General features: G+C 39.3%; 2 protein-coding genes across 2 annotated transcripts; one reads left to right on the top strand and one right to left on the bottom strand.

The window, feature by feature from the left end:
- Positions 1 to 10,044: 10,044 nt before the first annotated feature.
- On the bottom strand, positions 10,045 to 11,636 carry LOC137261147 (nucleoplasmin-like protein ANO39). The gene is made up of 4 exons (XM_067798850.1): positions 11,481 to 11,636; positions 10,769 to 10,859; positions 10,474 to 10,600; positions 10,045 to 10,308 (listed from the first exon to the last, which is right to left on the bottom strand). Exons 1-4 carry the CDS (start codon positions 11,492 to 11,494, stop codon positions 10,178 to 10,180), a joined length of 363 nt encoding a protein of 120 aa, XP_067654951.1. The 5' UTR covers positions 11,495 to 11,636; the 3' UTR covers positions 10,045 to 10,177.
- A 218-nt stretch (positions 11,637 to 11,854) lies between these two features.
- LOC137261837 (COMM domain-containing protein 9-like) lies at positions 11,855 to 27,355 on the top strand. The gene is made up of 6 exons (XM_067799639.1): positions 11,855 to 11,976; positions 22,056 to 22,193; positions 23,893 to 23,977; positions 24,802 to 24,891; positions 26,491 to 26,594; positions 27,066 to 27,355. The coding sequence occupies exons 1-6, from the start codon at positions 11,938 to 11,940 to the stop codon at positions 27,204 to 27,206; spliced, it is 597 nt and encodes a 198-aa protein (XP_067655740.1). The 5' UTR covers positions 11,855 to 11,937; the 3' UTR covers positions 27,207 to 27,355.
- The last annotated feature ends 231 nt before the right edge of the window (positions 27,356 to 27,586 follow it).

Below are 27,586 nucleotides of genomic sequence, written 5' to 3'. Positions count from 1 at the left end.
TGAAACCAATGTCAGATGTGGTTTTCAAACACGTCGTAGTCCTAACAGGTGACTAGCGGGACAGCCAGGCTCGCTGACTTGGTTCACGCATGTCATCGTTTCGCGCAGATAGACGCTCATGATATAAACCATTGAATTGCCTGGATTGTATCAGAATACTCACAGACTGTCAGTACATTCTGTTCCATGATAACTGTAACTGTGTTGAATTAGTAAGTTTGATAATTTAGCAGAGGGGTAGATCCCTGTTAGAAATGGTCTTCCGAAACCCATACTTACCATTAGAGATAATAAACTAGATAGAGTGGTGAGGATCCTGTTTCACAAATCGATCATAACGCCACTACTGACGAAAGACTGTGATAGCTTGCCTTTCTGATGCTCTGGTGGAAGATGTCACTCACTTCTTTATAAAATGTCCTCAGTTGCCGGTTTGGTTTGATTAAAAAATTTTGAAATGCTATATAAAGGTCAGTTTAGATATTAACATAATATAAATAACAATATAAATGAACATATTTTAGTCAAGTCCATAAAAATTCTTTGTTCTTAGTAAGCGTTACAGTTAATCTTGCCTCTGTTCATTGTCAATTACATACATTTTTCCATGAAATTGTCGGTTACGGGCTTTTATAACCTTAACAACTTGTGTCCAATCCCTTTCAACGCTGAATAAAATATATTCAAACACAACCCTGGCTTCATGGTTGATTTTCACAATGTTAATCACTGAATTGTCTAGTCTGGATTGATTTACAGTGAATGAGTTGCGTGTTACGCAGCTTTAAGCAATATTCCAGCTCCACTCCATGTATCTATGCATATGGGGAACTGAACCCGGATCTTCGGCGTGAAGGGCGAACGCTTTAACCACTAAGCTACCCCACCGGCCCCTGAATACATTGGATTTAAAAATCGCAGGAATATTGCTGAGCAAAACCGGCGTAAAAAGGGTATGTCACCAAGAATAAACACTGGAACATATGAAAAAAGGCTGACAGTAAGACTAGACTGTATTGGCATAGGGCGCAGGGGTTAGCCACATTTTAGCTAAAAAGGGTTGAACATGGTGTAGCTCAACCGGCAATGGGCGTGGTTGAGTGATAGTGTGAACATGGCTCTCTCGGCAATGCTAATCCATGTTACCGTAAATAATGGATAACTAGCTGCCTTATATGGGTACTCAAACACATTTTACGAACTATTTATGATTATGCAACCAGTTATTTCATTGAAGCATTTTACCTCATGGGAGGGTCAAAGGAATTCAATGTTTTGTCCTTTTCTGATAACTGTTTGAGATAAGCGCTATTGTTGCTTCATTTGTTATGTTTACACTCAAAAAAAAATATAAGAATGACTATTTATTGGACCATTACACATAGAAAGTCACATAAGTGACGCCTAACAACTCATTTCGTTTTGAGCATATAAGCAAACGTTTTCACTAGATTTTTCCACAATCTGTATGTTTGCTGCTGTTGTGGAAATGACATTTGATTTGAAGCTGAAACGTCACAATAAATTTGACGTAAAGTTCTTGTCCAAACGTCTCTTCTGGTGCAGTATACAAATCATACAAACCAAAGTAGTATACATGAAGACATAAATACAAAAATACAAAAAAAATGTTTCTTAAGAGCAAAATTGCCGTTTTCCATATAATGACCCATTAACACGAATAGAGAATAGATTCTAGACATAGGAATAACATCATACAATCTACAATAAAAGCAGAGAGTAACTACAAAACGATAATGTAAACTAAAAACTTCAGTTGCGAGATAAAGAAGTCGTCTATCACATGTAAGGAGAGGGGTTTTGTAACTTGTAAGAATTTGTTCTCGATCTTTTTCACTTTGTGAATAAAACGTTGAAACTAAACTGAACTTACAAAGGTGAGTGAGTTTAGTTCTACGCCATATTCTGCAATATTCCAATCATCTGGCGGCGGTCTGTAAATAATCGTCTGGACAACACAATCCAGTGACCAACAACATGAGCATCGATCTGTGCAACTGGGAACCGGTGACATGTGTCAACCAAGTCAGGCGCCTGACTGCCCGATCCCGTTAGTCGCCCCTTACGACAAGCATAGTTGCCTTTTATGACAAGCATGGCTTGCTGAAGGCATATTCTACCTTCACGGGTCGAGCTTACAAAGGACAAGTCACCCCCATGACAATTTTAATCCATTGTGATCAGTGGGCGACGCTCATTTAATTGAACTAAAACCGGTAATGATGCCCGTACTCATTGAGACTTTTGCAGCGATGAACACATTTTAAGAGAAAAAACTCATAGTAAAAAAAGTAAAATATAATAAGAAAGAACCCTGAAACTTTTTTCATGTTCAGAAAGCTGAGGAAATCTAGACTTGCCACATTTTCTAGACTTGTGCGGGCTTTCGTGGACGTATTTGTTCCAGGGTCTGTATGACAGACTACTTGAAATGTGGCCTTAGCAGCAATTCGTTGTGCGCATGCGCGGGGCGTGTAAAAATATTTCCGGTTTGGTCGTATGTTTTACCGATAGTGTAAACACGCTCTGTAGAACCAGAGACCATATAATAGATTATATGGTCTCTGGTAGAACTAAAACGTTTTATGTCGAATGCAAGTGACCTCAATTCATTTATGAAACAAAGACCGGGGTAAATAAATAGCTTAATTTATGTGAACAAACTTTTGTACAAACACATATAACCACCACGCACAACTAAAAAACACGATATTTTTGTGCAGTTGCAACCAAATAGGACGTCAATTTTGAAAAACATAGGCAAAGGTATGAATGCACGATTATGTATTATTATCGTTTATTAAAGCATACGACCATACCGGAACTGCACCAGTTGATATTTTTACACGCAGTGCGCATGCGCACAGAGAACAGCAAATTAATGTGAAACCAAACGAATACGTATTTTTCAAATGTGGCTTTCCCGGGCGCACACCGGATGATGAACGTAACATAAAGACGTAGCACAGAGGATGACTTACATGTCGTAATAATCATTCTGCTTCTTCAGTTCAAGGGGCGGTGGGGTAGCCTAGTGGTTAAAGCGTTCGCTCGTCACGCCGAAGACCCGGGTTCGATTCCCCACATGGGTACAATGTGTGAGGCCCATTTTCGGGTGTCCCCCGCCGTGATATCAATGGAATACTGCTAAAAGCGGCGTAAAACCAAACACACTCACTCCCTCACTCTTCAGTTCAATTTGAGTTTCTCGACGACAGGTTCATGTGGCTTCCAGGTGTGGTGTGAGTGAGTGAAACCTAGTTTTACGCCGCTTTTAGCAATATTCCAGCAATATCACTGTGGGGACAACAGGAATGACCTTCACTCATCGTACCAATGTGGGGACTCGAACCCGGATCTCCGGGGAATGCTTTAACCACTAGGTCTCCCCACTGCACCTCTGGCCACCTCTGGTCAACTGGAGAGCAGTACGTCCGTTCGAAGCCCGTACACGCCATACCAAAAGCGTTGAAAGATTAAACTGTTTTTATCTCACGCTCGGCAGACAAGGAACCAGACAGAGTGATAAACTGGGCTCCGTCGTATATAGAAATACAGTTTTAGCGCAAGTTGAAGGGAACCGGCTTAACCAGTGTCTGAGCGGAATATATCTGCTAAACTGCAATTTATCCCAGTGGCCTAGAACTATACATATCGGACAATAACACGGGCTAGCGCACACGAACAGCAATAACAAACGCCAACAATCTTGAACGATGTTAAACCTCATATCACCTCGCCCAGTGTGTTACAAAGACGTGACTTCCGTTTTGAGGGGTTAGCGGAAAATTCAGGATGACTATACTCAACAATTTCAGTATATCAATGAGAAAGCGGCCTCGCTGCCCTTGGACAATATCATTTTCCGATCCACAATCCTTGGGGTAACTTAACGGCCTGTTCAAAGCATGCCTAGATTTTTCTCAGTACCAGAAGCCAGAACCCATTTCAAATTATCAGTTTAAAATATTTCAGATACTAGGTAATTTATTAGAGAAAATAATGCCACAGCACTACTGTATCCTGTTCCTGTATGCCGCCGTCTCGGACAAACAGACCTGTACAAAGCGGAGGTCCCTTTGCCACTGCCGGACCAACATATTGGTTCGTTGGTTTGGTTGGTTTTTAGCGCCGCACTGGGCAATATATCGGCTATATAACATAGGTCTGTTAACAATCGAGTCTGGACAAGACAATCAGGTGGTCAACAGCATGAGCATTGATCTACGCAATTGGGATGCGATGTCAAACAAGTCAGAAAGCCTGACCATCCGATCCCGTTAGTCGCCTCGTACGACAAACATGTGCGGTGGCGGTTGAAACGTTCCTTCGTCGCGCTGAAGACCTACGGTTGACTCATCACATGCATGGGTACAATATGTGAAGGCGACGTAAATCTAAACTCGGCCACTTATTTACATGTTGTTCATGTTTCTTTATTGTTGTTGGATTAAAAACAATCACTTTTGGAGTAAGGAAATGATAGTTCACTGGACAGTGATAATCTGCTTTAAGTACACATCAAGTTGGTTGGTTGCAGTTGCAATCCTTGGTTTCTCGGCTTTCACCCTTCATAACCTTGGAAACAAATATAACATTTCAATCCCCTGAATTTTACTAATTTTTCATATTTATTGCAGCCATATCTCGAATGAATAGGAAAGGATCTAGATCATAGTAAATACTTTACACAATCAAGCCAGATACAGCACAGTCATCGAGTCTGCACCAGACAATCTCGCGCTCTACGCAATTTGGATACGATGTCATGTCAACAACGTCAGTGACCAGTGTTCACGTATAACGTCTGACCCTCTGACAAATCCGGCAGATTCGCCAACGGTCAGGTAGAAGTCACCAACCCACCAGCTCGTGTCTGACTGAATAATTACAATGACTTTGTCAGAGGTTGTTATTTGTGGCATGTGGTACTTGTAAGCTGTTTATGAAACTAATGTTTCTTAATAATTTCAATGTCAATTATAAGAAATGTTAAAGCTGAAATGTGTTTTATAGTGTTTAATTTTTATTCTATGGGCACAGAGAATTTTCAGTGGGTCAGACAGGCATCTGAAACACAATTCGTGAACAGTGAATCAGTGAACCTGGCCACCTAGTCCTCTTAGTCGCCCCTTGCGACAAGCATGGGTAACTGAAGACAAATTCTAACCCAGAACTTCACAAGCGTTCGTCGGACCAACATTCGGTGTATTTCATATTTTGCATGTTACATGTGTGTAAATCCATTAACTGTCAGCAAAACTGACGCACAAATAGTCACTTAGGGGTCGTTCATAATTTATCACCGGGTGTGTGTGTGTGTGTGTGTGGGGGGGGGGGGGGGGGGGTCATTAATTTTGTCCACAGAATGGGGGGGGGGGGTGTTTCCAGTTGCCCCAAGTATTGAAGGCTACCATATTTGTACAGAATAAGATAAAAATCCTCATAGCCCCCCCCCCCCCCCCCCCCCACCCCCACTAGTGATAAATTATGCACGGCCCCTCATTCAATGCGCAGCCCCACATAACACCCTTGACGCATTCGCCATCCCTCATCTCCAGCAGATCTGACGTAACTCTGCCTTTTGGTGTTAGACGAAAATAAGGAAACATTGTTGCCTAAATTCTACACAAACGGTAACAATAAAGCTTCAGACTGTCGTCAATCCTTGGTTTCTCGGCTTGCACACTTCATAATCTTGGAAACAAATATAAGAATTTTACTTCATTTTATTGCAGCGATATCTAGAATGAATAGGAAAGGATCTACATCACTGTAAATATTTTATACAATCAAGCCTGACACAGAACAGCTTACCTTTTCACCTGACAGGAAATGGTAAACAGACATTTTGCATGTAGAATACAGCCAGCCAAGTTGTCAAAGCGTTCGCTCGTCGCGCTGAAGACCCTGGTTCGATTCCCCACGTTAGTACAGTGTTTGAAGCAAACGAGTGGTTTTCCTTGCAGTGGTATTGCTGCAATATTGCAATGTCGGCACATATTCACGGCAAATCTAATAGCAGACCAAGACCATGTTAACTGCGGCACAGATACTGAATGTGTGCTAGTTTTTCCTTAGTTTATACGTCATAAAAGTGACGTCTAAAGACACACATTTCGGTGTAGACGCTTACGCTCTTATCAAGCAATCCGATTTTACAGCAGTTTCATAAAAAACGAACTCGATAAACTTTCTTTTGTCCGAGATTTGTTTCCATAGAAACGGCGAAATTCAGTTTGAAAGCTAAGAATCTAACAGAAAAACACTCTATAACGTTTAGTGAAGAGTACATCATTGGAAATATAAACATACCTGTGTTGTACTGTGGAGAATAGTATTGGACTGGAGTATGTGTGGGATTGGTTGTTTCAATCCAGACAATAGCTGGCAGGTGCAAATGCGCATATGGCCCATATTGATCGCATTTTAGTATTTTCCATTCACTAAACTTGCATTGTGCTTCAGTGTCAGTATAATACTGACATAATCAAATTTACTGTGGAAAAACATGGGCCATTTCAGTCACGTCGTGTGTGTTGGTTCTTACAATTCAAATTCACATCACTTGGATGCAAGTCAGTGAAAATATCAAAGAAATTTTTTCAGCACTTCTTCATTAGATTGATTTTTGTAGGTATTAGCAGATCTACCAAAAATTTGATAAACGTTAACCTCGTTTAGTTGTTTGGGTGGAATAATTTAAAATATAGTCCAATGAAGTAGCATTATTCACTTGGTAAACCATAATTTCCTCCGGGTTGGAATTAGTCTTCAGTTACCCATGCTTGTCGTAAAAGGCGAATAACGGGATCGGGTGGTCAGGCTTAAATGACACGTCATCGTATCCCAGTTGCGTAGGCCGATGCCCAGGCGGATGATCACTGGATTGCACGGTGCACACTCGCTTATTTAAAGATCGCCGTCATATAGCTGGAATGGTTTAACCTCACTTTCCCCACATCTGACTGTTTGGATAAAAGATTAGATCACCTGACTGGGTGTGAGACTATGGTCTGTTCTAATTAGTTTCACTGGTGAAGCCTTCTCACAATCAGTAGAATGGAGCTAAGCCCAATTGGTGAAATCCGTTCACTTATAAACAGTGTATGGTTTTGATAGGTCTTGAATTAATAATCAGTTTGTAATAAAAACAAATACACTACTGAGATTTAATCCTAGCTTATAGTTTTGACATAAACAGCTCCACTGAATCACATGTGGTTATTTCTGTGCCACGGTTTGACCATGTGACAAAAAAATTGTCATAAAACAATCCGAGTCAGAAGATCCCCGAATCAACCAGTTTGCCGACTATGTGTCAGATCAGTGGTGACAGAGAAACCTGGAACCATTTCCCCACGGTGGGGGCCAAGAATAACGACTCATCTGGAAGGCTGGCATTTTGAACTGAAGAAGCTTGGTGCCGGCCATCGAAACATACTAATTCCTCGACTTGATCACGACAGAAGAGGAAGGCATTGAATTCACCATCATACAACTCGAATCTGGGGGCAGGTGTGCTCCCAAGAAACGAAAGTACCGCAGCCATGATGAGAGAGCCATAGAAGAGAAGAACTGGTTCCTAACTGGTGTCAAGACACTCATCTAATACTTCAACTCATTATTAAACTTTGTCGGACTGTAAATTCTCTTACTGTATCTACGAATATCATCTGCACCGACTTCGGATACTATCAAACTGTACATAATATTTTTACTACATGTATTAAGTATCTTACCAAGTGTTACCTTGTTTCTTGCAACGGACCATTGCTGAGAGAGGTGCTAATGAGCAAACCAACCAACAATTCTGCGATTAATGGATCTTCCATATATAACCAACGTTTTTTACAGGAAGAGATGAGAATTTGTTTTCTGATATCACTCTATGATACAATAAGGCATAAGGTTCTGTCTTACAAGAATTATCCGATAGAACGGCGCTTGTTAGCGCTAACATCTTATCGACAGTTGAAAAAAACAAATGCTACCTAGGGGCAGATAACTCTCATTCGTAGATGAAACGCTCACTCTATTTCCACAGTGGAACATTAATTTTCAATGCGGAGATGTCAATATTTCAGCCATATATTGAAAAAAGGCGGGGCATGTTTTAACTTTCAGTATATACGCCGTCCTCGTTTATCTGAGTTTTGTTGTTAAAATAATGTATGTGTATATTACTGACCGCGACAGATATACATTTCATGAAACCTGCAAGTGTATAGGCCATCTGACGAGAAAAAATAGTATTAATTGATCTAACCCCGAACATGTTTTCTGCGCCTCATCAGCAGGATGTGCTCTCAGATAATGACCGGAGATTCGCCCCAAACGAGTATATATACGGACGTCTAAAAAGCGGGAAAACCCTCTTCAAATATACCTTTCACCCAATGATCCAGTTGCTGGAAATTAACGTGTAGAAATGTCAGACGAGACGCTTAAGGGACCATCTCAAAAGTTATGTTGATGAACTGTGTTTGGAGCGAGAAAGAACATCGAGTGCATAATGTACATTGATCTTAATGGTATTTATACATCTTCTAGTTAACACCATAATATTACAGACAGTAATGCGGACACTGGCATCGCACTACCAGACGCGGGGGCATGTAAATGTTAGATTTAGCATCGCTCCCAATTAGATGTATAGTCAGTCCTTGATAATTATCACAAACGTCAGATAAACTTTACAATTGCACTGTGAATACCCGGAAGGGACGTTGAACACAGGATGACATAAGAAGAAAATCAACGCACACCAAGTTTGAAGAATTTAAAAGGATCTCGGACGTGGGAAACTGAGCAGACACTCACGACTCAGTATGTGTAGTTATACGAACAATCAACGCATAGATCAATGACATATTAACAGCTGTCTCTAACACAGGCAATATGATTTTTGAAAAATGGAACTCTTGCTAAATGTGTTCACACACGTTCCCGCAAATACGTAACGTTCGTATACCTTCACTTTCTGACCCAGTACACCTTAACGCTTCTGTCAGAAATATTCCTGCAAACGAGGCCTGTTAGATTTGAGTGGGCGAGTATGGTTTAACCCTGCTTTCAGGTTTGTTCTGCACCCAATAGAATATTCGAATCTGTGCGTTCGGTGTGATGAAACAACGCTATGACCAGTAGGCCACCCTGTTGGGACCACAAATTGAATGTTCCAAATCTATAATACATTGTCATGAATACATCAGCATAACCCTTGGTTGTGTCTTTACAGCATTTGCATAGCTCACATGGCCATTGTGTACGTCCAAACTGTTTTCTAAGTGCACATCATGTTTCTCGTGAGAACTGGAGTTGGGGAAACAAACGTGATGTCACAATATTGCCGTTAAAAGTACTGCTGAGGCTTGTGGAAGAATGTGCTACTGTCAACGATATCCAAGTAATGGAGTTGAAATAGATTGTAAGCTCTATTTTCGCCAACGGACATTTCCTGAAAGTTTCCAATGGAGTGTCAGGAAGACTTGTAGACATGCTGCAATTCCTTGTTAAGCCTAGTGGACAGTCTATAAACAAGCAGGACCTCACCAACACAAAGCAATAGTATCCATGAATTTTACGAAATGCTTGAAGTTATCAAGCATGCTCACATACCAAATAATTTTGAGTTTCATTTAAACCCCTTCCCCCCCCCCCACTTTGATTTTCAGGGAAAATACTTTCAAATGAAACGGTGAGCTTAAAATCCCAAATGCATTGGTGTGGTCTCTGAACACGTTTCTACAAACATTTTTAAATTGTTAGGTATTGACCACACGGTACCAGCTTAGCGACCACTTATCGCAAACACCTGGCTGTAGCACTTGTGCAGACTTCTTAAAATTATTGTTGCCTATATGTTTTTAGTGATGTGTGTGAAATACAACAAAAAATACAAATCAAGCTGTCTTCTCGCGCTACACACAGGTGTTAGAGACGGCTGGTACATAGCGATAACTAGTTACTAGCCAGTAGGATAAGGGAATAAATGGAACAAATTAAAACTTAAAATTTGGATGAATTTAAATAATGATTTATTACATGAACATGAACTAAAAATGAAACATGAAGAATTTTACAACTTGATCTCATGTTTACAGTCACAAAACAGTCAATGAGAGACACATATTCACTCTCCAGAAACACGAACTTAGTCAGATTCCTTTTCCTGTGATTCTTCTTTTTCCTCTGATGTATCTGTTTTAACTTTCTTGGTCGGACTCTCCTCTTCGCCATTCTCCTCTGAACTCCTCTTTTCTGCTGTGGTTTCTGTTGAGGCCTCTGAAAAGGGAAACACACAATATAAAACATACGCTATTGATAATGCACAATCACTTAATATCACCTGCTAAACGTTGAAGTGTTAAACGTATTCATGAAGCCGACAACATTTTGAGCACATTACTTGAAGTTAGCAATACTGAAAATTCGATGCGATTTACGTACCTGAAGATTCTACCTCTTCGCTCTGTTCACTGGCATTTTGATTTGTGTTCTCATCCTCTTTCTCAGCTTCCTTCTCGGTCTCTTCCTTCTCCTCAGTCTCTTCCTTGGCCTCTGTGGCCTCGTTGGCCTGTAACACACGATAACCTTTTGTTAGCAAACATTTCTTTAAATTCACGATTCTGAGCTCTCCAAACTGTTAAACAAGTATTGCTTACTGCAAGAGCATGATCAAATAACACTTTGTAATACTAAACGTGAAATGGTCCTTTGTTTACAAAACGGATTTCATACTCACGGCGTCTTTCTGTGCCTTCACATCCTCGACTGTTTTCTTAACCTCGACTGTTTCTGTCTCGGTTTGGGTGGTGTCAACCTCAACTTCTGACCTAGTGATGAAGAAGAGACATTTCTGAATGAAAACTTGAAAAATGTATCTTGAAACGGCTAACATAACCAGCTGACCTACTTTTCCCACAGCAGACGATATTAATCACTTAGGCCTAAACACGGAAATATTAACACAAGTTACATTCTTTTCCCACTTCAACCGATGGCGCACTGAGTTTTCCGTCTTGATACAAAGATAAACCTTTCAAGCGAAAGCTGATCAAACACTCTGAACAGGATGTAGGTTTAAGATCCTCACTATAGCGTTCTCTGCTTGCTTTAGCTTCTCACGCCTTGACCTCTTTTCATTAATTTACTCATGTCGCGCTGTACAAACAAATTTCGTGTGTTCATGTAATTTGTACACAGCACAAAGTACATCCTGTACACGATGCTTATACTCATAACGCTCTAGTTATTCAGATATTATAAGACACACTTTCAGAGAGAAGATGCTAACATCAATGAACAAAGACGACCATGCTTGTTCAGCGTGGTCTGTAGAAAGGTTATGCGTAAACACTTCCTTGTCGAAAGAAATACAGAAATACAATGAGATTTTTACTTAAAAACGTACATGATATCATAACTAAATCAAAAGAAAAGCTGTGGCGACTTACTTGGTTCCAGGCATGATGGGGTTTTTGGTATCAACTCTAGAAAAATCTCAACGAACGTGGGAGAACTGTGACTGCCGCCTTCCTCAAACAATGCTCACTGCAGACGACTGCCGTTGAGATTCCCGCCTCTTACGTATAATTTATGCGTCACGTGACCGACTTCTCTCTTCCGATTGGACAACGCATTTAATCCTATCTTAGTCACGCCCACTATGAACTACTGAGCATGCGTGCATTCTAATGATTGTTGGAACAAAGATGGCGGGAAATGCCTTATCGGTTACTTTCGGGAAACTCCGTGAATGTTTACGCTAATGTATGCAGAAAATCTACAAGAAAGCTTCCATTGGATAGAATTTGTTCCGCGAAGTGATATCCCGTTTCGCCGTAAATAAACCCATGTGACCGGAAATATCAAGTGTGACTGCAATGTGGTGATGATACAAGTCTGTCGAAAATGACTGATCAATTTGGGGACTTAGAGTTACTGCTAAAGGTATATCGCTTTTTGGTAGACTGTTATCAAAGATGCTAACCTTTTTCCCACACTAGTTTCTCTCAGATTCTTCTGACAATTCGCCATGAGAACAAAAATAATACTCATGTCAAGGGGGTGTGTCTGTAGGTTATGTTAACATTGCATTTGAAAATTAATAATGATAAATGCCTATTTGATTAATATTACGTAGCGACATCAAGCAGCGGAATGGTTCAACACTATCATGGGAATGCTATATGCATTGTGATTTCATTTCTGAAATCAACGCATAGGTAATATTCAAGATCAACAAGTACAACCGATTTACTTAGGGGCTAGTTTGTAGTCATTGTTCAGTCATCAATGAGTTTAGTAGATGTTACATTGGAAATGAGATTCAAATAGCAATATTTTGTTTGAGGCTTCATGAAGCAGTAACAGGATCACAAGTTCTGGTGATGTCGTCTGCTGGGAGCTCGGGTACATCAAAACTAGCCAAAAGCAGAAATCAGATATTAAACACTCACCTTCATAACAAAAGCAAACCAAAAGTATAAAACTAAACAAAACAAAAAAAGTTCTCAACTGAAATGCAGGAAAAGTATGTTCCTGTACATATTGACAGCATTGATTTCAGAAACATTATGTTCACCCATATGTGATGTAGGACATTTTGTGGCCATGATTCACTGAAATCCATGTACACCTTTGTGAAACTGTGTCTGATTACAAGAATGTTGTAAGACTGTAATATTCTTTCAGTATAATAGTTTTTGATGTTTCTTATCTCAGTATTCACTGTAGGGTTAATAGCCATTTGAAGTAGATAGTTGTAATGTAATTTGTTCTACACTTAGGAGTTGAATTTTTTCTGTTACTTTGGAATTTTCTTGCCCATGAAGCTCACGATCACATTTAGTGACACTTCAGAATAATAATATTATAAGTACATGGTGCTTATAACCCAAGTTCAATTCCACTTGTTGGGTAATGCAAAAATACATGTACTAGTACATGTATATACATCAGTTATATGTTTAATTTCAACAAAAATGTGCAGCAGTGGGTAGACACAATTGGTAATTTTTGTGGACAAACACTGGTGCATTTATCAAGGTGATAACTCTGCAGCTGAGTATTTTTGGACAAGAAATTGACAATGAAATAATGTGTAAGCCTCATTTCAGTATGCCTGAGGACTTGCACTTTAATGATCGTATGGTTTAAAAGAAAGACAAAGTTGCACCAATTTCCTTTGTGATTGGGGCTAGGAAGGTTGTATTCTTGAGGCATCCATCAAGATGATCTGTAAAGAAGCGTTGTGTAATCAGTGTCATAAAAGTGTCTGTTTACACATGTGGGTCTGTGGTTGTTTGCATTTATGTTTTTATTACTACAGTACATGAGGAAGACATTTATTTGGATCCTGGATGGTACTGAAACCCTGTACTTAGTTCCAGTATAAACATCTGTTATCAAACCATGAAAGCTATTAGGATTTTACAACTCCAGTGTGTCAGTACATGGTATTAGCATAGAGTTGGAAAGGACTCGAAACTGGATTAAACATATTTTTATGCACAGGACTTACACCTGATAGTCCCAGGAATGCAGACAACACAGGGGTGGAAATAACCCATTGTCTGACGTCCTAGTCTGGTGTTTTCTTCTGCTGGGCAAACCTATTTTGTATATCATGCTGTACCAGTGTCCAGTGGACATTCCACAGTTAATTTTATTGTTTATTTAAATAATCAACAAGAAAATCAGATAGTATAGTGGAACAATTATCAGGGCAAGTGATTTTACAAGTGCCACTGTACCAGAGTACTTTAGCAATTCAAGAATTATTTCCATCCCTGCAACATTGTTACACTGAAATTGTTGCTTTATTCATGAAAGAATCTCTTAATTTGAATATGTTATCTTAAAGGCAAATGCTACTAGTAAGTATGAAGTCTTTTCCGTTATAGATTTATTTGCTTTCTTGTCATCAAAATACAAGTAAATTTTGAAAACTAGAGAATAAATGAGAAAGGGAAACCAACTCAAATCTACTTATTTAAGTGCCTTTAGAAGCTGGTATGATGATAAGGAACACTTTTCATGGATAGACAGTCCATAAAGAAGTTGCCTATTCATAAAAAGTGCTCTTCTTCAACTCAAATCTTAAATGATTTTGCAAACATTGATAGCCTCCAGACCTGAACTAGGCGATGTCATTTCATTATTATATTTTGTTTCTGTGAATATATGTTATATATGCTGTATTTCTAAGAACAAGTGTGATCTATAGAAAATTAACTAAGTCTGTATGTTATAGGTTGTTAAAGTATGGAGGTTGCAATTGCTTTAGAGCTAAGATCTCTCTGTGGATAGAGGACCTATTTTAGAACTATCATGTTCCAGACTGGAACTTTCATTTATATTTTATGTAGACTTGAGGCTAGATATCAGTGTGTGTGAGAACTTGTCTAAATTCATAAGTGAGTGAGTCGAATTTAACATTACACTGGCATTTTTCAGAAAATTCACAAAGATTGTTGGTTGGATCACTTATTTTCAGAAGTGGTTCTTTTCAAAATCTGGACGGAATCTTGCATGTGATAAGGTATTTTACACTTATGTTTTAGAATTTGAGAAGAAAGGGTATATTGTTTTTTTTTCTTAAGGTTACAGATGTGGTTATATGGGCAGTATATACCCTATTAGTGTTCCATTCCTCTTAGCCCTGCTGAGGCATTGGGATAGTCTAAAGGTTATGGTGTTTGCTCGTCATGCCAAAGGCAGTGGTTTGATTCCCTGCAAGGGTACAGTAGGTGAAACCCATTCTGGTGTCACTCACAGTGATATTGGTAAAAGCGGCACATGCTTGACAGTGGTTGTGTTGCAAAGTAATGTGATTAAGACATTTTGATCAAGTGCTACCAAGAGTGTGGAAGACTTCAGTAAAATGTGCCTTAAATATGTTGCAATGACTTATTGATTAAAACAATGTCACTGAACACACTATTTATACAAAACCTTTATAATACCCTGAGTTTCTGTTGTGCAAATCTGACACTCGAGCTGTTTGTTAAATGAGGAATCAATTTATGCCTGAATGGCATTTTGCTACTTTTATCTGTTGTTCTCATTGTTGATCAAACTGTGCAGTATCATTGATGATCAGTTGTGTCAATCTCCAGTGAAGAGATTGATCATGATTGATAATATTCTAATGATGATTTCCATTGATTGTCTTATTGATGAAATCACAAGATGATGAACCTCAATAAGGTATTGTATTACCGACAGACGTGTTGTTGTAGTGTTTCCTAGCATTTACATCCAGATGTGTCTATGAGGCAGACTGTTGTCATGGATATCACTGAACAGATGTGTGAAAAATTGCAAAACAGAAACAGATTTATACCAATTGATGTTTTAATGGTTATGACACATTTGAGCCTTTGCAGAGGTCACCATGGCAACCTATACTGCGCCGAAAACAGGATAAATATATTTGTATTTTTCCAAGGTATAATAACTTTTGATTTTTTAGAACGCAACTTTACTGTAATTAGGTACCAAATCAGTTAACCATGTGTCTGAGTTTATTTAATGACCATTGAGCATTGACTGGAACTCAAGTGTAAATAAGAAGGAAGTGTATATTTTAGTGTCATATGTGTACTTGATAGTTTTGTCATAGAGCTACTGTTTCCTGGTGCTGTAGGTAGACTTGCTCCAAGTCTCTGCTGAATTGTAACTATTTAGGCGTAATTCTGTCTCTACAGTAGTAAGCTGAGTGTCCATCTGAGAGAGTGAGTGAGTGAGTTTAGTTTTACACAGCACTCAGCAATATTCCAGCTATATGGCGGCGGTCTGTAAATAATCGGGTCTGGACCAGACAATCCAGTGACCAACAACATGAGCATCGATCTGTGCAGTTGGGAACCGATGGCATGTTTCAACCAAGTCAGTGAGCCTGACCACCCGATCCCGTTAGTCGCCTCTTACGAAAAGCATTGTCGCTTTTTATGGCAAGCATGGGTTGCTGAAGGCCTATTTTACCCCAGGACCTTCACCGTCACAGGTTTCCATCTGAGAGAATGACCTTCTATATGATAATGTGTTCTTATTCTTCATGGTGCTGATTTGCAGCAATAATCTTTGCCTTGTGGAAGTTTAGGGTTGTAGCCTCCAGTTAAATTTGGAGAAATGCACTTTCCTTATCTATACCTCCTTTACAGCCTGAACTCTTCATCTCTTTGGCTCTGAAATGCGTGAGATGGTTGCATATACACTAGGGTTCCTTATTAGATTAATTTATCTATAGGCTCATATGTAACCCTGTTTCAAGGGTTGTTGGATGTCTTACTCAGGGGTTATATTCTCTTACAAAACTGCATTTAGGTACATGTTTCATAGAATTGACTTTGTCATTAAAGCTCTGAATGTCTTGTCTTTACAGTGGTAAAACTGGTAGAAAATTAGATTCAAATACAGGATAGAAGTGGTGGGTTGGTTTGTATTGTTTTGGGTTTTACACCATTTCCAGCAATGGTCCAGCAAGACGGCCATAACATGAAGAGGCTTCATAAAGTGTACCCAAGTTGTGAATTGAACCTAGATCTTAGGCATTACAAGCAACCATTGGAACCGTTAGACTACCTTACAGAAGATGCAGTAAAGCACTGTATAGATTTACATGTTTACAGAACATTTCGTGTTTTGTTAGTTGTTTCAGGCAACAGTCAGTAAGCATTTGTATGTTGAAATGTCCTCTGTTGTGGACTACACTGACATAGGCAGTCAAATAAACTTCACATTTTCTTCAGTATTTTAGTCAGATTAGTTTAAACATGCTTGTATCATCCCAGTGCTGAATGAATACAAAGCATGTATTGGTTTTGGGGCCAAAATATTGGCTTAAAATAGGTCAGTGTGCAAGCAGAGCTTGCAAAGCTGTTTAAAAATTCATCACTAAAATGTAACTCCTTTGACCTATTCTGTAATTTTAGAAAGAAACAAGTGGATGTAAAATCAATGGAAAGTGGAGTCTGATGTCAGACGTATCATGAAATCTTCATTACCATTCAGTTTTTTGTGTGTTCAGGATAAGGATGGTGTGAAATCGTTGTCATCAGTTTGGGAATTAAATGAAGCTGGTATTTTGCCAAGGTGTGGCTTAACATTCTTAATGAGTAACTGTTTGCCAGGGGTTTATAGAGCTACTCGGGACCCAGGAGTCATTCAGTATTTGTGAGAGTCTCATGACTTTCACATATTCTTTTTTTAATTGGTAACTCATCCCGACTTGACAATAAGGCATGCATGAACCTTTTATCTCATAAATCTTGTCACTGTAGTGGTACAGGATGATTGACACAGAGAAAAGATATACCAAGAGCACACCCACAGCACTACCCGAAAAGACTCTCATCATAAACATTATTTTGCTCAGATAGATACACTGACTGTTTATTAATGTCTGATCCGAGATGTGATAACAATTTGGAGATTCACCACGCACTTGCCAATGTAATGTGTCTTTTGCACAGTGTTGGATCGAAAGAGGGTTGATTTGACCTAAGTATTTGGAAACTTGAAGGGGTGTTAAGGTTGCATGATTGAATTTGTATGAATTTTTAATTTAGAACTTTGTGAAATAATATGCCTCCAATAAAATACAACAAGTTAAACATGATATATATTTATTGGCCCACTTTGTATTGAGTGTCTAGGTATATATCCAAATTCTTCAGATTTTGTGCACATACAGCACTGACTCAAAGATTCCACTCTGCCATCTAGCTGTAATTCCTCAGTCCCCCTCCCACACTTGTAGAGCCTCCTCTCTTCCATGATATGTTGTACCAGTCTCTAACCCTAAAATCACCCCACCCACCAAAATCCCCAGCATGTAACACCCCAGTCCTTAACCCAGAAATCATCCACCCCACTCAAAAAACTCCCCCCCCCCCCTGTGATATCTTGCACCCATCTTTAACCCCAAAGTCACCCCTCTTTCTCATCTCTGCCATGTAATAGACCCGAGACCACAACCCTGAAATCCTCAACCCCCACCCAAAAAAACCCTCCTCACCTGTGACATCTTCCACTGTCTACATTCCTGCAAGGACAAAGGCCAGAATCCTCCTGTGTTTATTGCCCTATGTCCCATTGAAGTCCCTTCCTGTCATAGTAAAGATGTCTGCCAGAGCGTGACCAGGCCCAAGGGGGAGGTCTAACCTGTGTGACATAACCTGGTGCAACTGTTGATGCTCTGTGACACTTGAGTGGGGGCCATCATCTATGTCAATAGGTGTGGGTAAACAGATTTAATGAGGAAGGGGAGGTGAGGGATCTAGGAATACCTAACACAAAACATCTGAAGGCATCTTTAGACCAGGTTGTGCAACAAGTCATTTCAGATGTGATTAAGTCTGCTTTGATGAGGGCAGAGATGTCAAAGTGAAAGCAGGTTGTTTAAAGGGATTGTTTAAGATGGGAAGAGTAGAGAACACAGAGGTTGCCAGACAAAGTTCTTTTTAGTTATACATGTGTACTTGTAACTGCATGGAGATTGGTTTTTGCAAAAAGCCACATAAAACCAAACTCACTCACTCACTCTGAAAGGCATTGTGTATTGACAGAAAATTTATGGATAATGTTTTAGAGCAGTTATCATCTATCAACTGCGATTGTTATGTGATAAAAACAGTAAATATTCAGTTGTACAGACAGTACAATGAAAGCAGTTATGGGTTTGTTTTTTATCTTTCAATCATGATCAGTGCCCATGTTACTGTTTCTTTGACATGAAAATGTGCAATAACTTATCATTTCATTACTTATTAAACTTGCAAGGGCCCTGAAAATTTATGACTGATGCAAGTGATGGGAGAACCTTTCCTCTCTTAAATTCATATGTTTCTTTATGTATAGCCAGTCTAAGTAACTTCGGTCTGGTTATTACAGTTTTCTTCGACTGCATGTATAGTCAAAATGAAGATCAGTTGATATCCATTATTGTGCACTATCTGAACAGGCATTCAAGCACCATTTTCTCCATATTTAGTGTGGTGAGGGTTTGGTTGTCTTGAAGTGAAAAGCAAAAGCCTGGTGCCTGCATGTTCCTCATGTGGGTTCGAATCCTGGATGGAGCCCAACCCTACAAAAATAGTAGACTCTGTACTTTACTGAGAAAGAGTATTCCTAGATATAACATTGTTACATTTGACCACTTTCTAAATGGCATGCTGTTACCATAGCTTTTTGCTGTTGTAGTTATAACAGTTCACAGTTATCAGAGGGGTACACAAAGTCGACTTTTGAGTAACTCAAAACCCGTTCAGTATTTTTCTGCAAAACTTGGTTCGATCAGAACCTAAAGTGGTGCCTTTTGCTATTTACAGGTTTTTGTGCTTAACTATTGTCTCGGTTTCCATGGAAATGTTTCGGACTTAGTCTCAAAAGTGAGAGGTGTGTTTCATTTCCGGAGCACAACTCGAATACTTCTTAATATCTGTCAGCAAAACTTGGTAGATATTTGTGGCAGACACCAAAAGTGGTGCCTTTTGCTATTTACAGATTTTGGTGATTTATTATTTTCTGGGTTTCCATGGAAACGATTTAGACTTAGTCTCAAAAGAGAGGAATGGGCTTTGTTTCCGGAGAACAACTCAAAAACTTCTAAATATCTGGGTAGATATGTGAGCTAGACCCCAAAGTGGTGCCTTTTGCTATTTACAAATTTTGGGCAGGGTTCCAGGGTTCCATGGAAACAGTTCAGACTTCGTTTCAGGAGCACAATTCAAAAACCATTTGATATCTTTCAACAGGTCTTGGCAGATGTATGAGACAGACCTCGAAGTGGTGCATTTGCTGTTTACAGTTATATGGCATTTATATTTTTCATGCTTTACAAGGAAACGGTTCGGATTTAGTATAGAAAATCATCAAGTAACTGTCAGATGATTTCTCCTTTCAAATTTGTGGTGGCTGGGGAAATATGCCATCTTCTAATGACTGTTGTGGAAGTCACAGTGGCTGAGCAGGTTAGGCAGCTGACCATGTGCGCTGGCGATCAGGTGCCTGAGTGTGGGTTTGCATCCAGGATGGGATTCAATCCAACAATAGTACTAGAATCTGTACTTACTAGAAAAGTGTAATCCCAAATATAACAAATGTTGTATAACAGTAATCACCTATCCTGGTTATCAAAAACTTGAGAAGTAAACTCTGTATATGTTCCATCTACTGGTTAGTGCTACCCACAGCGGTGAGTGAGTTTAGTTTTATGCCACACTCAGCAACATTCCAGCTACATGGCAGTGGTCTGTCAAAAATCAAGTCTGGACCAGACAGTCCAGTGATAAACAGCATGAGTACCGATCTGTGCAGTTGGGAACCAATGACATGTATCAACCAAGTCAGCAAGGCTGCCCACCCAAGCATGGGTTGCTGAAGGCCTATTCTACCCCAGACCTTCTTGAGCCATCCACAGGTACGTAGGGGTAGCCAAGTGGTTAAAGCATTCACTCGTCACGCAGAAGTTCAGGATGCAATTCCCCACTTTGCTACAATGTGTGAAGCCCATTTCTGGTGTCCCCTGCCATGATGTTTCGGAAATATTTTTGAAAATTGGCATAAAGCTGAAGTCACTCAACAACTCACACAGTTTAGACGCTTCAGTGTTTACTGGTGGTCCTTTCCAAATATTGTTTGAAACAGAGAGTTTTAAAGTGGAAAATTCCAATACTTTGTTTTCTGATATTATTTTTCAACTTCAAACATCCCTCAATATGTTTAACAAATTTGAACAAGGACATTTTGGATCGCTATATTTTGAGTGAGAATGTATAGTTCTGAAACCATTTCAAAATGCTGCCAGTATGTTATCTACAGTGCCTGGCTCCATTCTATCTAGTATCTATCTCAGTTTCCTGCCCAGCAACACCTACTGTCTAATGTCCAGACGAAGCAAGCCTGTTTTCTTCAGCTTCAGAATCTCAACTCAGAGGCTCCTTTTCAGATCTTAGGGCATTCATTATCACTATCCAAAATATATTTTTGGAGGAAAAATATTATTTTATACGTATCCTGACTCATACTACATCGCCAGAAAGATGTTTTTACTGTTTTGGGGAAACATCATTCAGAATGTTTTCACTGTGTCTTAGGTTAGAGAGAGGGAGCAAATATTATGAGTCACGCCCCGACCAGAGACTAAATGTTCCTCTAATTGATGGGTAATGCTGTGAAGGAAACATCTTGCTCATATCTGCTGCTGCTGCTGCTGCGAGCAAAATATACCTGTGAACAGCAGAGTAGTCTGTCATATAAATGAACAAATTGAAGCCCACGACAGTCTAGAATATGTGGCAAGATTACCACATTTTCTGAAAAATTAATGTTCTTGGCGCCTTTAATTATTTTTTATGGGTTTAAAAATGATTTTGAAACTTTTTTTTCTGTAAAATATGTTCATTTCAGAGACATTTGCTTCCGTTAAGACTTAGATGATGACGAGAAGATTCCTGATTCTCTTTCTGTCCAGACGAGTCCAGATTCTCTTTCTGTCCAGACGAGTCCAGATTCTCTTTCAGTTCTGCTGAGTTCACCTCAACGTTGTCACAGGCAGTCTTCCATTGCGAGGACGGTCAGCTGTGCATCCAGTGGCTTTGACTTGTTGCTGCATGCATTTTATTGTTCAAATATGAACAGAAAAATAGTTTTCTATCAAACAGTGAAGGAGTTGTTGCATGTTTGGTGACTCTTCTTATGGGAATGACACCTTGGGATGTATGTGCATTGACATTTTCATGAAAAACGCACAAATACCTTGTCCCATCATAACTTTAGTAACTGCTTTTTGACATGTTTTTTGTATCAAATACAGAATCTGAAACCAAATTTTCTTGAACATTGGTTACGAACCAGGTCTAGGTAACTTATAAAAAGTGAAAAGATAATTGAAATTAACATATCTGGCAACATTTTTGGTAGAGTGCTGTTTATTTTGCAGCTCAGTATGTGTAGTTCTATCAGAAATATATTTTCGAAGACTATGCGTTAGGCAACATTCCTTAACTTTATGTTATTTGCAGGCCTCTGCCAAGGATCAAGTTGTGAAGATTTGTGAGGAGGCATTCCTGCTTCGCCATAAGTCACCGCGCTGTGTTCCTGACAATGTGGTCAACAGCACTGCAGAGAAGTTGGGAGTGGATAAGAGCAGCAGTCGATCTGTATGTAATGTTCTTGAAACTCGTGTGGGTCAGGTCCAGATGATTTGCATGTCATCATTGTTCATAGTACCAGTTTCCTTTTTGTCTGGACCAAATAGGGCAGGGGTAGCCACATGGTTAAGGTGTTTGTTCATCTCACCAAAGACCAGGGTTCGTGAAGCGCATTTCTGGTGTCTTTCACCAAGATATGGCTGGAATGTGAGACCAGACTCTCTCAGTCGCTGCCATCATAACACTAAATAGAGGTGAAATAAATCTCAGTACAAAACCTCTTGCCATTATCCCAGAGAAAGGAGACTGTTGTAGTGTTCAGATTCAATTTCAGAATTGGAAGGTCAGACCTACCAAAGAAATCTTTCTCCTTGTGCAGAAAAACTGAGAAAACCTGCATTAATTGTGGAAATACCAACATAAACATATTATCCTGGTAATGAAACAGTGAAAATAGCTGCTATAAATCGCTAAAACTAGATAAAAACCAAAACATCTACAACTTCGCTTTTGTGCATGCACACATGAAAGAGGAAGTTTTAACCCCATGTTGCCATTTTCCAGTGTCAGCAAAAGTTGTATTACCTTTTCAAAGTATTTCTGTTGTGTTTTTGGCATTTATCATAATCATACTTGTGTGTACACCTGTTGAGTTTACTTTCCATTTGTATAAAATGACTGACAGTTGTTCTTTTGACATATTCAATACCTTTTCTATGAGACAGGATTCATGGTTGCCCTAGAAATTGAAAGAAGTACAAATCGTGAGTGTATGTGCAGTAGAGGTCAAAGTTCATTGGTATAAAAAAATGTTGCAGTTTCATAGTCTTCTTTTGGCGTTTTACTGTTTCAGTTGCTAGTAATATGTTTATGTTGCTATTTCCTCAATTAAATGTGGAGTTTTCTGCTTTTTTATTTGCACAGTGGGAAAGCTATCTTTGGTAGGCTTGGTGCCCCCAACTTTATTGCCATCAGTTCTTTCATTATTCCGTTTGGCGAAAGAGGTCCAGTGCTTCTGTCCAACTGCCATATCATGTTTTGTCTTAAGCATAATTGGAAATCGTCCACTATGTTTTTATCACATATTTACAGGGCACAGTCTGTGCTGTCTGTGCTTTTTAGGAAGTTGTTATTATTATTCAGGCTTAAATGAACATGATTATGATGATGAAAACATGATGACATACTGAAGAGCTGTAATTATTTCTTCAGTCATTGAAGTGCCTCTGGAGCTGACCCTTCTGTATTTTGAAATTGGATCTTTTATAGTGTTTCTGAGTGCGTTAATGGAAACAGAAAACCCAGTGTGTATATTTATAACTGCTCCCAGTGATGTCATAGCAGTACGAGTACTGAGATGGATAACGATACCATACAGTTAGGAACGTAAGAATCGAGTTACATCACTTCATGTCACTAGCAGAGGTTACTGGAGACATGCACTTACCTAGCTACCTATCTTGATAGCTGGAAAATATGTTTAAGCAGTGTATAAAATAAGGTCCTTCTGACCGCTCAAAACTGGCTAGATTTCTGATATGTTCCATACACCTGAGTAAATTTACCACATCTTAGTGTCTGGTTAGGTTAGTATCCTTTTTGGGCCGGTAACATATTGAAGTCATCAGCCCTGATGTCTGGCTGGCTGGCTTTTTAGCTTATGTCACTGGTTTTTAGACAGCTGATATTCCACTGTCTTGTGTTCCAGCTCCTGGTTAGCTTAGGGCATGTAATCTCCTCAGCCGTATTCCTCGGTTCCTCCGACCCCAAGACAATCATCACCATCTTCCCAGGTACAGTCTGAAGCTTCTTACCACAGCTAGGTGGGAATCATGGGCACACTATGGGCACACTTTGGGCACACTATGGGCACACTATGGGCACATTTTGAATTGGCACTGATCTCATAGTGAGGTTTATTTTGTTGTTATTTATTTCTGTAATTTTTGCAATTCAGTTATAGTTTCAAGTAGTTTCAAATTCTATGTGTTGTGAATTGTTTGGGACAATTTTGCAACAAGTTTTAATTATGTTATAAAAATACATAAATTTTACTATTTACAGTTTTTAATCATTTAACTTAATTGTGTCCAGGAAGAGATTCAGTGTGTAGCCTCACTAACATAGGTATTTATGGACACAAGGCGGTTGGGTAGCTTAGTTTTTAAAGCGTTTGGTTGTCATGCAGAAAACCAGGGTTTGATTCTCACCATAGCCTTTGTAAATCCATTTCTGGGGTCCCCTGCTGTGATACTGCTGGAACATTGCTGAAAGTGATGTAAAACCTCAATCACTCACATGGATACCATTTTTATGACTAGACTGTATTGCATATTATCATGTTCTTACAGTACATTACTGATAAACTCAGGTTATCACTTGATTCTTGAATTGTAGGAACCATGATATACAGGGACATGAGCCGTACTGGAGTAGGAAACATGTAAGCCCTAAATTATCAACCAGAATGAGAGGGCAATGCTGAGTGATTGAGATACTGAACAGTGCTGCATCCACACTCACCGGTTGACACACTGGATTATCTCCCTTTGATTCAGCTGCTTAATGAATACATGTTTGCCTAAAGTTTTTATCTCACTTTGATGTTGACTTGCAGATAATTTCCACAAGAACCTGCGTGACTTGCTGACGAAGATCTTCATGGACCATATGGCGGGATGGAAGACTCAGGCAGCTGGAGGATTGGGTGGGTGGATGGGAGGGTTAGTGAGTGAGTGAGTGTTTAAGGTTGCATCGGCAATATTTCAGTCATACTTTGATGAGACTTGGCTAGTAGATGGCAGTGCTTGATTACTATTCTGACTGATGTCCAGTTAGATGGTTGTTTGTTGTTTATACCACACTCAGCAATATTCCAGCTACAGCTGTCTAAACCGGGACTCATCAGGACTGAAAAAATGATCTGGATCATGGCAGGTTGTGGAGGTGACACTTTTACCTATAAATAATACTGAACCAGTTTGGTCACGCTCATATACATGATTGTATCATATGGTTCTCTCAATTACTGCATACCGAACCAAGATTTACTGATCTTTTTTGAACACAACTCTATTTCTTGACAGTACACGTCCGGATGACTCCTTGCCATGGATAGACAGAGTTGGTTACTGTATAAACACGTATTAGGGCGACTGATGTCATACCATCGAAATCTGACAGCTGCCCGATTGCAGAGCCAGACATGCCAACCTCTATGATGTTGTCATAGTCACTACAAATGTTAACTTCAAACTACGCCAATATGATTCCACTAGACATCCTTTGAAATTAAATTTGAATAAAATGCTTTAAAATTCGGATATATAGACAAAAAAACATATATTTTCAACGATGAAATACATTTTCGGACTTCCAGTACCTTACATAATTTTGGCGGAGCTGATTTCAGCAACGTTGCGATCTGACCCACTTAGTTCTGACAGAAATGATTTGACCACGTGACTGTAACATTCATTTTTGCTCAGAATCCGTCATGACTTTGTTTTTTAGTTGACAACTAATGTTATGGTCAAACTACTAATTTTGAACATTGAAACTACTATTTGTAACACCTTGGGGTTGGCATCTCTTCAGAGCATTTAAATCATCATCATTGTACAAGCCACAGATGGGACTGCGATTGCACTGGACATCTGCCATTCTCTATAGCTTCCGCTATAAATGGCAACAGTCTTTAAATAACTAAGTTATCTGAATCATTTTATGTTATTAGGAACTTACAGCTTTGGCACAATTAACATTGTGAATGCAAACATTATTTTTTGTTATCTGTAGGTATCCATCTGCACATGGACACTCGCAGCTGTTTGACAGGCATGACATCACACTTGAAAACAGTGGCATCATGCTTGAATGCTTTGACATTACACCTGAGTGACGTGACACTCGAAAACCATGACATTCTAGAATGCTTTGACATCACCCTTAAATGCTTTTACATCACACCTGAGTGTCATGACACTCAAAAGCTATGTCATACTTGAATACTTTGACTTCACACTTAAATGCTTTGACATCACACCTGAATGACATGACATTCTTGAATGCTTTGACATCACCCTTAAATGCTTTGAAATCACACCTGAGTGTCATGACACTCAAAAGGTATGTCATACTTGAATACTTTGACTTCACTCTTAAATGCTTTGACATCACACCTGAGTGACATGATACTCAAAAGCCACGACATCATACTCGAATGCTCTGACATTGTACTTTAAGAAGTTGTCTGGATCCACCTGTGTTGTTACATTCTGTAAAATGTTCTGTTCTCTGTGTTCAGTTTCTCTACCCAAAATGGTGGACTTCGACTGGCGAGTAGACGTCAAGACATCATCTGATACTGTGGCCAGGATGTCTGTGCCCACATGTATATTAAACATGCAAGTAAGTTGTCTTTAAAAACACGATTTCATGGGATGAGTTGGATGGTATGGTTCTGGGTTTGTGTATCGTTTGACCCAGTGGCAGTGATCACACCTTACAATATGTCACCAGATTATCTGGACCAGAAAAAGTAAGTGGCAGGCAGGGCCCACTTCACAAAGCTGTCTCAACACTGACACTCCCATATGTGAAGAGACTGTTGTAATATTGCCACTATGAACATTTAATAACTGCTGTGTGAACTTCATATTGTTCAGAACAGATGTAACATTCATTCTATTTGTTGTAACTGTGTGGCGTCTTTTTCCATCAGATCCAAGCAAAATTCAATTTGAAGAATTTCTCTGGTTTGCTTTTAACAAATAATATGTTTAACTGACATGCACATCACTCTCACTCCGCTCTCACTCCACTCCACTCCACTCCACTCCACTCCACTCCACTCCGCTCCACTCTTCCTTCTGCCATCAGGTCCAAGATACTGCTACGGATGTGGGGATTGTGCCAGATGTGTCCAGTGTTAATGTAGAACTGTCAAAAGAGACGCTAGACACCATGTTGGATGGACTGTCGAAGATACGAGACCAGCTGTCATCAGTAGCAAGCAGATGAGTCTTGCAGACGTTATGAGCTCAATTTTGGAGACTTCTGACCAAAGTTCATGAATAGTTCCATTTCCAAGAATGTACCATATATATATATGTGTTTATTTCTACCATGTATTGTACATTTGTAAAGTATAAAAATACATTATGAATATATGTTGTCATTTTGATATTTGTATCTATGAAGCAGAGACATCACAAGAAAAGGCAACATTTGAGCAAGATCAAATCCTGGCATGGAGTTATGCTGGACAAAAATTGTTGGGGATATGTATAAATTTTGAAATTATTAGTAATGATCTATTCATTGATTGATACACTGATGAAGTATTAATCATAAAAATACCAATAACCCTAACTTACTTTTTTCAGTAAGTGTTGCTCAGG

This window comes from Haliotis asinina, chromosome 14 (genome assembly GCF_037392515.1).
Source record: "Haliotis asinina isolate JCU_RB_2024 chromosome 14, JCU_Hal_asi_v2, whole genome shotgun sequence".
Classification (NCBI taxonomy): domain Eukaryota; kingdom Metazoa; phylum Mollusca; class Gastropoda; order Lepetellida; family Haliotidae; genus Haliotis; species Haliotis asinina.
Note: the sequence above shows the minus strand (reverse complement) of the source record. Positions and strands in the feature narration are given on the sequence as shown.